Here is a 13092-nt window from a genome sequence, read left to right as displayed (position 1 = left end):
GAAGAAGAGAGTGCAGGCAGGGTGGAGTGGGTGGAGAAGAGTGTCAGGAGTGATTTGTGACAGAAGGGTACCAGCAAGAGTTAAAGGGAAGGTTTACAAGATGGTAGTGAGACCAGCTATGTTGTATGGTTTGGAGAAGGTGGTGGACGAAAAGACATGAGGCGGAGCTGGAGGTGGCAGAGTTGAAGATCCTAAAATTTTTGTTAGGAGTGATGAAGAAGGACAGGATTAGGAATGATTATATTAGAGGGACAGCTCAGGTTGGACGGTTTGGAGACAAAGCAAGCGAGGCAAGATTGAGATGGTTTGGGCATGTGCGGAGGAGAGATGCTGGGTATATTGGGAGAAGGACGCTGAAGATGGAGCTGTCAGGCAAGAGAAAAAGAGGAAGGCCAAAGCGGAGGTTTATGGATATGGTGAGAGAGGAAATGCAGGTGGGTGGCGTGACAGAGGAAGATGCAGAGGACCGGAAGAGATGGAAATGGATGAATCACTGTGGTGACCCCTAAGAGGAGCAGCCAAAAGTAGTAGTAGTAGTAGTAGTGGTAGATTTTTTTGGCCCTGATAATCCAGAATTTGTTGGAACTCTTATTGTCTACCAAGGTCAACGTCAAGGGTCACACTCACTATCCTACGGATCATAAAAAACGGCAGGCATAAACATAAATACACATACACGCACAAAAATACATATTCAAAACTTGCCTGTTGTACATGGTGTAAAGCTATTATGCATGGGCCCCAAACGTGGCACAACAACACTTAGATCTCTACCTCAAGATAGTTTAGTGTGCACTGTGCATCTGCCTTAAGGTGGTATTACTCTATGTGATACATAACTGGCTCTACACCCATCTACAGAGGCAGTTATACGCCACATAGATGTATTCAACACAAAAACCTATACCATTTTAGGTCTAATGGTACGTTAACACATGTAATGTATTCTGTTGTGTCGCGTCAGTGTTGCTATGTAGACTCGGGCCCAACAATATGCAAGTTTGAGGCAACGGACACCTCACGCCCCTTCCAGATATCGTGAACAAATGTTTAAACTAGGCGTTGCAGATCTAAAATTAAGGATAATTCAGCAAGTAAATGGCCCATTTTTCACTTTAGTTTTATTCAGAAATTGATCTTGGTGAATAGTTTAGGTGAAATTCCGCAACGTTTCTGAACGGCCACCGTGTTTGAAAGCTGAGGCAACCAACCAATTTCTATTTATTTATTCACTATGCAGCACCCCCCCCAAAATTCCCACAATGCAACTGAAAATTTAGTGCCCAACACATGTGCGCTAATTTACGGTAAAAACAGCACAATGCAATGCTTCACCTCTTGCCCCCCTCCTGCCTTCTTTTCACTGTCAAAATACCGGGCAATGGGACGAGAAGAAGATGCGAAATGATGATTCAGTAGCACTCAAAATCCTTATGGAGTACATTATTAAGTGTTTCATATGTGGGGAATACTCCATGAGGGAACACGGGAACGATTCTGGACACAGCTAATGACAGGCCAGCAAGTGGCGCGTTCATCCAATCAGGATTTACACAGGAGACAGCGGTCACTGTCAATCATTTGCTGGGATACAGCCTTGTTTAGTTCACAGACCCGCCTGTCCATGTGGCCAGCACCTATTGTGGTTGTGATGACGCCTTTGTCTGAATGTACCGTAAGTCTCTTTTCCACAGTATTGCTACCACATATTTACTATGTGCACTGTACGCTAACATGAGTAAACTTGGCGTTGTGCAACAAAATCATCAACTACGTCAGTATTACAGGGGTCAGGGTATTGTAGGGTCAATGGAAGGACGCCTACCTTAGTGAAAGGTAACCTGTTATCCTGCTCATATCTGCACTGCACCCCTAATGATCCCTAGCTAGCTAGTTAGCGGTCGTCTAATCAGCAGAGCCCCAACGGGAACAGCCGAAAGTGGTAGTAGTAGATCCTGCTCATATCTCTATTGTCATATCTCTATTGTCTCGATTGTCCCTCACCAGTTATCAGATGCTTTTGCCAACACGCAGCATGTGGTACAGTACACATGGGATGCTAATGGACTACAGTATTTGAATAGCAGGTTTATGCATAGGTTTGTTGTTTAGGTACTTAGCAAGCAAATACGCACACTCGACAAACTCGGCATTTTCGTTAACACTTCATATCTGTAATTCGGCGAAGTGATAATTTGACATGTTTACATAAGCGCATGCTATTAGAAGGTGGTGCTGTTAGATGTGACAAGTGAGGCACTTGAAAACTGCTCTTGCTTAAAGACGGATTATAATATTCATTGCCCGATATATGTTGTATAAATGTATAAATAAATTCATGGAGCAGTGCATGTTGACCCTATCACAGCAGCGAGGCCTTAGCGGCCCTCAAATTGCTGAACTCTTACAAGCGAGGTCACGTCATCTGTGGCTGCTTTCTATTTGGAAACTGATGTTCTTTACCGTAATCAAACTAACTCTTTCTTCTTTTCTTTTTTTACGACGTCCACACAAACAAACACTGAACTGGATGAACCCTCGTCATCAAGTTGTCATCTGCTGTCGCTGGAACCGGCAAAGGGAACGCTGTTTTGTTATCATACAAATTATGACTGAAAACAAGGCAAATATTAATCTTTCTTTTTACTGTCGCGCGTTGTAAAATGTGAGACAGGAGAAGCGGGGCTGCTGAATCATGCAGATGTCGCCGCTTTGAAGGTTTGGCCCCCAGCAGCCAATTTGTGTCAGTCAACACTCGTTTGTTCTGTCTCAATCTCATTGGGAGAGAAACTAACACCCCCCCCCCACACCCACACACACACACACATCCGTACACCCCAATTACTACACACCACGATGTGATGGTAAATGCCTGAAAATGTAAAATTATAGCTGACAGACCAAAAGGATGCAGTCCTACCGTTGTCTCGAACAGAGAAATGGAAGGCGTCGGACGTGGCGTTCTCCTCCTTCCTCAGCACGTAGCAGATGTTCAGGTCATTGATGTCCGCTGAAACGGGAAATCTGGTTTAGGTGCAGCGATGACAGGCAGAAGTGATAAAAGCGGCATCATTGAAATGCAGGGTTGAAAAAAAAATACACAAATACAAATTTGTGCAGGTCCGACACAAAAAGACAACTCGCGTGCCCATTTATAAATATCTCACCTCAAAAAAAAAAAAATCAAACAATCAAGATATTTTCATTCTGTGTGCTATTTACAGATGCCTTTGGAGATTATTTTTTGATTTTTTGATTTTTTTTGGGGGGGGGGGAGGGGGGGCTTTGACACACTTTAATGATCCCCGTAGGGAAATTACGCCATTAACCTAAAATGTATCACTAACATCATAATTAGCTAGATTCAACAAATTCATTTTTATAATTGATAACCTTATTAGTCATTACTGATTGGTAGAGAAACTTAAGAGACCATCATAATTACACACACTACTTCCGCAAGTAGCTTTAATCTTAAGTTATCAAATAATTCAGAATTCTATACTATGTTATTCTACCCCCCCTTTTCCCCCTTGTCCCCCTCAGAATTGTATTTGGCCCATTACCCCACTCTTCCGAGCCGTCCCGGTCGCTGCACCACCCCCTCTGCCGATCCGGGGAGGGCTGCAGACCACCACATGCCTCCTCCCATACATGTGGAGACGCCAGCCGCTTCTTTTCACCTGACAGTGAGGAGTTTCACCAGGGGGACGTAGTGCGTTGGAGAATCACGCTATTCCCCCCAGTTCCCTGACCGACCAGAGGAGGCACTAGTGCAGCGACCGGGAAACATACCCACATCCGGCTCCCCACCCCCGTAGAAACGGCCAGTTGTGTCTGTAGGGACGCCCGACCAAGCCGGAGGTAACACAGGGATTCGAACTGGCGATGGCCCCATGCTATTCTCACAGCATCCTGTAGGGAGACATAGTGACTACGATTATGTAGTAAATATATGTCTACAAAGAAACTAAAGTGACAGAAAGTGTTGAAAACTTCATGTTAAATAAGTGCTTATATACTAATATAAACAGTGTGTAAGATGACACAATACCATAAAAAGTAAGCTAGCAATGTCAAAATGAGCAATAGGGATAGCGCCCCCTGCAGCATTTGACGACACTGTTACATTATCTGTCGCACTGTGTGACGAAAGTGCAACTAAAAAAAAAATATATATATTCATGAAGTTTTTCATCGTTTGCATGAAAAGTTCTTCCCTCGCCAGCCAGGATTAAAATAGTATTTATGAGATGCTTCACGGCCTCATTTGAATCTAGAAAAAGGGAAGAAAAAAATTTTTTTTTAAAAACTTTCATGTAAAGTTTCATGCTGGCTATGAAAATGTCCCCAAACAGACTTTGAAGATGGGCGCCAAGGCTCGCTCACACGCTCCCTCTGCTGAGTAATTGTTCAAAAGGACGGAGGCGCTCCTGCCTGGGCGGTGTATCAGCCGCCGGCGACAGCGGGCTCCTGGTATCACACTGATTCAATTCCTTATCAGCGCCCGGAACCAGCAATTTTCCGCCGGAAAAATGCATTCCGAACCTCATGCATCCATAATCCAGGAAGTTAAAGCCGGGAATTCAAAACAGCTCAACCTAAACCGAGCGTGAAGGCCCACTTCTCGGACCCTCCAAAACCTCGGCGGGGGGTCTTCTCTGTGTCGACGGCCTCCACAAAACAGGTGACGGCGGATCTTTTAATGATAGAGAAGGCCAAGAATGTTAAAAACAGGATCGCTGTGGGCACCTACTTTTTCCACAGCTGTTCCCCCCCCCACCACCCCCACCCCACCCAAACATCATGGAATTACAGGGACGTGCCTGTGTTTTTTTTTTGTTTTTTTACCCACCGTTTCTAGAAACGTCTATTACAGTGCCGAAAAATCCTGAAGACCGTGAAAGGCCCCGGCCCCTCTGAACCATAACCTTCAATAATAGATGTCACAGGAAGGAAGGCTCATAAAAGTATAAGTCCCTGACAACTTGGCTGGGGAGGGGGGGCATCCCTGACTACTTGGTAGGTTGGGGAGGAGGGGGGTGGGGGGGCGCATCTCAAATCTCTCAGAACCGTTCCCTTTCCAGTCGACCTCTCCGCCTTTACCCCTAATCTCGACAAAAGATTAGCGAGGAGGAGTTGTGCGATAATGCCGCCTCCAACAATATTGTCTGGCTACGCCGTGACACACACACGCGGGCCGGGTTTGTAATGTGCTCAGCCAGGTGTGAAATTTTCCGTGGAGATTTGAGACGCGGCCCCCCCCCCGCCTGCACCCGGCAAGACGACAAGACAAATAAAAAGTCAACACTGTGAACCGGGGCGGGGGGGGGGGCACTCCGGTCATCAAATATTTAAAGGCGATGCCTCCCGGGACGTGCCCTGGAAATCGGATGAGTAAATAAAGACCCAGGGATTGTCTCTTTCACCTGACTGCCTCCTCTGATGAGTCTGTTTGCACTTCCTCTCTCTATCTGCCTCGCTCTCTCTCTCTCTCTCTCTCTCTCTCTCCCACCGCCTCCCCTCCTCTCCTGTGTCTCTTTCCGTATTCATTTCTCCCCTGTCATGTCCTCCTCCTCCTCTCTCTCGCTCCCTCTCATCTCGGCTTCCTCCTTTATGCTCCCTTCCAATTACCCTCCTGTCTCGTTCGGCATCATGCTCTCGACTCATCCGCGGCCCCCTTTTTTTTTTTTTGCAAAGACCACGGCCGCTCAGCACCCGTCACAAGTTCCTCTGCCAGGCAGAAGGCCTCCTCTTCGCTCCTCGTCTCTGACCCCTGCTTTGTACGGGCGAATATCGCCCTTGTCTGTGTAACGGCCTCGGCATTAAATGAAATATCGTATCGACCGCACTTCCGGGAAGCCGGAGCGAACCCCACGGCGGCGTCGATTTGCTCCGTAGGAGCTCGAACAGAACCCGTGAGCATGCACGCCTCCATAAATGCTCACGAGGCCCGTGCGCTGGAGGTTAGGGGGCATGCGCTGATTGGCGTGTCAATGCTGCGTATGAACGTGTGCTGCCGAGAGGTCTCGCTCACGGTTTTCCAAACGTGCTTTTTTTTCCTTCTGAAAATGTGCACTCAGCTGGACTCGACTGAACGGGACCGAACTGCAACACATAAAAGTGTGCTGCCACTCGGGGCGGTCCGGGTGGCGCGGCGGTCTATTCCTACTCCCACGCGCTACGTCCCCCTGGCGAAACTCCTCACTGTCAGGTGAAAAGCAGCAGCTGGCGGCTCCACATGTACAGGAGGAGGCGTGTGGTAGTCTGCAGCCCTCCCCAGATCGGCAGAGGGGGTGGAGCAGTGACCGGGACGGCTGGCCGGATGCAATTGGGGAGAAAAAGGGGGGGGGGATTCCCAACCTGTCACCGACAGGTCTACACGGACCTTTGGACAGGGTCACCCACATGTCAGGCCTCGTGGAGAACAGCTAGATTGCAGTACTTCCTTGAGACGCTGGAGCGATAAATGAATCATCTCTGCCTGTCTACAAGACATCTGCATGAAACCTCCTCCCATGTTTTGCTCTGTTAATTATGATTTGATGAGCAAGGCACATCTTAATCAGGGCCCCAAATTAACTATTGAAATCCCCAATGCAGCGGCTGTCACAGACATGAATTATTATTTCCCCACGAATTGAAATTAGGCAGTGCAAATAAACTAAACGCGAAATACGGGAACGCTCTTTCTCACTGATGACCCGTTACCTCTTTAGAGCTGGGGAAGAGCAGAGGACGGCGTATGGTAACGACAATGGTACAATTAATCTGTTCAAAGTTACTGAATAAATAACGATCAGAATTTTGATCATTTAAAAAGCAATCTCCTCATTATAAAAAGGTATTTGTGATAAAACAAGATATTTGGCAATATTAAAGAAAAGGGGCAAATAACGGCTGAGATGACTGCAAGCCCATTTTAAAGTCAATATGGAATATAAAGAGGAGTAAAACTTTAAACGCTAAAAATGAATTTAAAAAGAAATGTAGGAATGATCAGATATGTTGAAATAATCAAATAAGTCACATCTCGGAGACGTTAGCCGGAGGAGCCGATGTTGAAAGTTTTAACGCTTCAATGCCACGAGGCAACAACTCTTGACCTCAGAACAAAACACTGCTTAATAGATCAGTTGCTATTTGGAAGCATTCTTGTAGCACATAAGGTATTTTATATTTGATACTATAATAGTGAGGCTAATGTCATAATCCATCCATCCATTATCCAAGCCGCTTATCCTGCTCTCCGGGTCGCGGGGGATGCTGGAGCCTATCCCAGCAGTCATTGGGCGGCAGGCAGGGAGACACCCTGGACAGGCTGCTAGTCTAGCACAGGCCAGCCCCCCCACCCACCTAGGGACAATTTAGTACGGCCGATTCACCTGACCTACATGCCTTTGAGCTGCGGGAGGAAACCGGAGCACCCGGAGGAAACCCACACAGACACGGGGAGAACATGCAAACCCCACACAGAGGATGACCTGAGATGACCCCCAAGGTTGGACAACCCCAGAGCTCAAACCAAGGACCTTCTCGCTGTGAGGCGACCACGCTAACCCCTGCACCACCGCGCCACCCCTGTTATAATACTGGTGCAAATATTTTTAGGTCTTACCTTGGCTGAAAGTGTTGACGGAGTCGTTTCCTTGCCCCAGGTTGATGATGTAACCATGTTTGGGTTGGGTGGTGATGTGGAACTCTAGGGAGGCCGGTTTGCTATCTCTGTCCTCCGCCCTTAGCACCTTTGAACTGATGGGGTACCCCAGGTGACCCGTCGCCAATATCTTCAATGTGGGGGCGCCTTTATTCACCACGATCTGAGGGACCCCGTTGTCAATCGACACTATGCTGATCTTCATCGTTTGAGCGCGGCGGGTCTCAAAAACAGTGTCGGGGAAAACATAAAAGTCAGTGTGTGTGCCATCGGTGACAGTAAATGAGAAGGAGTCTTCCGGTGATTCAGTACCATCATGTTTGTAGCTGATGAGGTTTTCATTAAGGTCTTGTTTGGTGAAGCTGGTGACTGGTGTGGAGTGGTTATGGAGCAGTTTGCCGTGAACCGGCAGCTGGGTGATGGTGAACTTCAGCAGTTTCTCTGCAGTGTCCTGGTCTTCAGCAGTTAGCTCAAACGGGGTGATTAACTTACTTTGCCCTTCTGTGACAACAAGACTATTTATGGTCAAAACAGGTTTCTTGTTGTCCACGTCTACAATCGAGACTCTGAATGTTCTGAAAACAGGATTGAAGCCATCGGTAACCTCAAATTCAAAACTGTCCATTTTGACCTCATCGTCAGACGTGTGAACGTAATAGATTTTACTGCCGGCAAGTTGGAGCTGAGTGAAGGAGACAATGGGCATGCCCGGGGTATCTGTACACTCCAAGTGGCCTCTGACAGGGGCCCTTGTTATGGTGAACACCAGGTTCTCATCAGGGCTGTTAAGGTCACTGGTGCTGAGAAGGTCCGTGGTTAAAGTCACTCTGCCACCTTCTTTGAGGGACACCCCTTTACTGACAACATCTGGGAAAACCATGTCCATGCTGCCCACGGAGATATAGAAGTAGCGGTCGATTAGTGGGTTTATGCCATCAGTGACATCAAATTTGACCAGATCTCGGATTCCCTCCTGTCCATTGTGTGTGTAAATAATCACCCCATCATCCACCTCGGCCTGTGTGAAGTTCATGCCTAATGTAATGTTCTCCAGAGACCCAAATGAGGTTTTCCTCTGAAGGAGACCCTGACCTGGTCCGAACCTGATGATGTAAGTGAGCGTGCTGTCATCTGAATCTAAATCTGTTGCTTTGAGCACTTTATCGTTTAATTCTTTAGTCTCCCCTATATCGACTTCCAGACCATCATTGATCATCAATCTAGGCGTCTCGTCATCGACGGGGATGATCATAACTATGGCAGTTTTCTCCACCGAATACTTTCCATCGGTGAGAATGACATCAAAGCTATCCTCTGTTGTCTCTGAATCGTCGTGCTCATAAATGATGCTTGACGCCTCTTTAATCTGCTCCAAGGTGAAGTTTGACACTAAAACAGAGCCACTGGATAACTGGTTCAGAATGGCTCCATGTTTGGGAGGTTTGGAAATGATGAAAACTAGCTCTTCAGGTGGAATGTCAGCATCATCACCATTGAAAATGGGAGTGTCAATTACAATATTCATCCCCTCCATGACAACTATCTCTCTGATGTAGATCTCTGGCTTCTCATCATTCATGGGGAGGATAACGATAGGGAAGAACATGTTTTCAGAGAAATTGATACCATCAGAACATCTAAACGTCAATCTGTCCTCAATCGGCTCTACCCCTTTGTGAATGCTCTGCACATAGTAGATATTTCCTTCCCTGATGTCTCCAATGGTAAAAGCACTGATAGCTGTTCCTGACCTAGACTTTTCTGAACCAGGGGCAGGAGAGATATTTTCCACATAGCCAGCGGTGGGTTGGACAATGATAGTGCAAAGGATATCATCTGTTGGGGTATCATTATCATCAGCATCCAGGTGTTGCGACCCAATGGCATTTTTTTCCCCTTCAGTGACACTAAATTGAATTCCCACTCCAACCTCAGGGGCCTGGCTGTCAACTGGCAGAATGGCTACTCTGACGCTGACTCCGTTGACCCTATTGCCCCCTACTGTCCATTCATCGGACATGTCAGTGAGAGTCAAATTGAAGCCATCTTCTTGGGAGGCGAGGCCTATCTCTCCGCCAGTGTGCGCATACACCACCACACCATTGATTATGTCAGCCTGCGTAAACCTAGTTGCTGGAACTCCTTTAACTAAGATCTCTCCCAAAACAGGGGCATCTTCAACAATGAAGGTCAACTGGAGGTCATCTGTGTCCTCGTCATGGCCTTGAATAACATTGGTTGTGATTTCTGTGGCCCCATTTTCGAGCACATCCATTCGGGACCCAATTGTCCCCACAGGAAGGCTGACAGTCGGGGTCTCATCGTCCACCGCCTTCACTATGACTCTAACCGTCACTGTTACTTGGTGGATGCCATCACTGACATCCAAGTGGAATTCGTCACTCACTGTCTCATCGCCATTTTGAATATATGATATCTTTCCCCCTGATATGTCATCCAATTTGAAGGCGTCTCCTTTCTGAAGGTCAGTGAATGACAGCTGGGTCTGGCCGTGTTTAGGGCCCTGACTGAGAGTAAATGTAATCTGTTTACTGTCTGTGTCAGGGTCCGTGACATCTAGCTCGGCAACGGAGATGATGTGTATGGCACGCTCAAACACAGTAAAGCCAGTGTTGGTAATCTGAGGGGGTTTATTGTTAACTGGCTGGAGGTAAATAGTGAATGCCCCCTCCACACTGTTCCCAGCAGTGTCTTCTACAGAATAGCGAAACTGAACCACGTGGGCAGTGATTCCCAGCTCTACGTCAGGGGGGCTATATGAGATCTTGTGATGATTGATTTGGGCTTGGGTGAACTCAGTAACCTCCGAGTCGGGGCTCTCTGTCAGAACCAGAGACCCAAAAGTGACTGGGTTGTTTTCGTCTGTGTCGGTCGGCAGCTGGATGACTGTGTATTTCAGATCTCTGTCTTGGGAGTCCAAATCCGTATAGCAGAGAACTTCTTTGCTAAAGTGCGTTTGCTGGTATTCGTGAACCGTCATCTGCAAGGTGGTGCCGGGGAAAAGCTCGGGAGGAACGTCATCAATCGGCAAAACCCTAATAATAAACACACTCTCACCTGACTCATTAGGGGGATCATTGTCATCCTGGACAGTGAACACAAACTGATCCATGACCGTGTCTGTGTTGTGAGGGCCTGTGTGCCTGTAAAACAGTTTTCCATCAGTAATGTCTTTCTGCAGCCACTCTGTCACCTCCTTCTCATAAACCTCATCCTCGGCATTGAACTTCCAAGACGAGGGGTCCTCCGGGGCATCCGACTGCCTCAGAAGCACCACGCCAATTGTAGAAAATGGTGGGACGATATTAAATTTAATAGTTGAATCCTCTGAGTCAATATCGGCTGCACTAAGCATGAGGGGAGAGATGGGCATCATCTGGTTTTTGAATAGCACCAGGCCGGTGTTTGCATTAATGATAGGTGGCTCGTCGTCCGTGGGGACGATGGTAATGGGGAAAAGGAATTCTACCTCGTTCTTTCCGTCTGTCATCTTGAAAATAATGTTGTCACTGTATGTGTCACTTCCGTCATGCTGGTACACAACAACCCCCGAGGCGAGGTCGGCGGGCGTGAAGAATTTCCGGTGCGATCCCAGCACCGTCAGGTCACCATGGCGCAGCCCTTCCACAACTGTCAGTTTGACGTTGTCCAGGTTGTCTTCATCGCTGATCTCCAGGTTGTGGGCGGTGAAGAGAGGGCGGGACTGCCCTTCGTACAGTAGCTGACCCGTGTTGCGGGTCACAACTGGCGCCAGAGTGTTCATCGGCTTCACAACAATCATGAATGCAAAGGGGTCAGAGACAGCGCCGTCTGTGTCCACCACCTCAAACTCAAGTTGGAAGATTCTCTCAGTATCCGAATCCAGAGAAGGAGGTTTATAGGCTATTTTAAAATCCCTCAAGTCTCTCTGATAGAAGGATGTGATGGGCAGGTTCCTGTCATCAGTACTAACTATGTAGCCCTCCTCATAAGACAAGGGAGAGGTGATGTTGAATATAATCTCATCTGGATCTGACTCTGCGTCCTCAGCAGCAAGCATCTCAGGAGTGAGAGCCGTCATGACAAACTGGCTTATCTCCATCATCATCATGGACACAAAGCTGGGTTTGGGAGGGGTGTTCTCTTCGCCCTCTTTAATGCGGACCATAAGATGAAAATACTCCTGTTTTGCAAGGTTGCCCTCCTTATCATGCAGTTCCACCACCATGGGGACGTAGTCCCTATTTGGGGACTTGCGCTTGAAAGTGTGCTCGTAGCGGATGTCGGCTTGGGTGAATTCGTTGCAGTCCATCATTTGGTCAAGTTTGCCGTCGTCGACGAGTCTGCCGTACCGCGGGAGCGCGCCGCCGCCGGCCAGAGACGTCACCTCGCATGTGTAGGAGTCTCGGTCGTACGTGAACTCCACTATCCTCTTGTCAACGGGGTTGCTGACCCCGTTGAGGCGATCAACGGCGAGGGGCACGTTCCTGGTGAGCAACTCGAGCTGCGTGAAAACCACCTCCACCTCCATCATGAAGGGGATGATAACGGTCTCGGTTTGCGCGTCGTACCTGAGCTGCAGCCTCACCCGGTCCCTGGCGGGACTCCGGGAGCCGAAGTGCGAGTACGTCACGTCGCTGGGGCCAAAATCGCAGGCAAACTTTTTGGGAGAGAGTCGCCCGGGCCTCTGGGCCAACGGGTCGTTGTCCAGGACGGTGATGCTGCACCGGTCCCCCGGCTGCGTCTGGATCACCATGTCATTGGCGGGGTCGACGAACACGGACCTGCCGAGCGGCGCCCGTATGCCGTTGTTGGCCACCAAAATCGCGTCCTCCGACAGCTCCGACCTCAGCGCGTAGGACAAGCCCGAGCTGTCGGGCTGCGCGCGGGCAGCGGCGGCCACGCAGAGGCACCACACCAGTCTACGGAGAAACATCGCGGCAGGGGACGGGAGCCGAAAACTCTCCTGCTTCCGACAAAAAAAAATCAAAAGAAAAAAAAAACATTCAGTTCGACGCCAGCGGTGTTCTCGGAGTTCTCAAAAGTTCAGGACCGGGCGACTCAGACGGGTCGTTTCAGCAGCGGCTCCCGTACCTCCATCCGTCCGTCCACCCGGCACCGCCGCCACAGCCTCAGCCGACACCGACGCTCCCCACGCTTTTAACTTCACACGCTCGACAGCCCGTGTGGGACGAGGCCCCGCCCACGGCTGCCGCGTGATTGGGCCAGCCCCGAGGGCTCGTTACCTCGGCTTCGCTGTGATTGGGCGGGAAGAGTGACACTCACAGAGAGGCGGCCACCCAAAGTGTCCTTTAATTTCAACGGAGGATGTTTCGGTGAGTTTCAGTCATCAAGAGACTGGCAGTATTTGAACCGCGTCTGACACGAATTCTCCGCCACGTCCCGAAAAAGGAGAAATAGCGGCGGAGGTGCTC

The 13092-nt window shown here is 48.7% G+C and overlaps 1 protein-coding gene across 6 annotated transcripts in view; it reads right to left on the bottom strand.

The window, feature by feature from the left end:
• The window catches only part of frem2a (FRAS1 related extracellular matrix 2a), a 96586-nt gene extending 83809 nt beyond the window's left edge, over positions 1-12777 (bottom strand). For all 6 annotated transcript variants that reach the window (XM_056284938.1, XM_056284941.1, XM_056284940.1 and 3 more), the window contains exons 1-2: positions 7619-12777; positions 2921-3010 (exon numbers count right to left, since the gene is read on the bottom strand). In XM_056284938.1, coding sequence (XP_056140913.1) covers positions 2921-3010; positions 7619-12593 — 5065 coding nt within the window. In that variant the 5' untranslated portion in view covers positions 12594-12777. The remainder of the gene's footprint in view (positions 1-2920; positions 3011-7618) is intronic.
• Between the last annotated feature and the right edge of the window lie 315 nt (positions 12778-13092).

The sequence above is a fragment of the Lampris incognitus genome, chromosome 8 (assembly GCF_029633865.1).
Source record: "Lampris incognitus isolate fLamInc1 chromosome 8, fLamInc1.hap2, whole genome shotgun sequence".
In the NCBI taxonomy this organism is placed as follows: Eukaryota; Metazoa; Chordata; class Actinopteri; order Lampriformes; family Lampridae; genus Lampris; species Lampris incognitus.
This window is presented reverse-complemented; position numbering and strand designations above follow the sequence as displayed.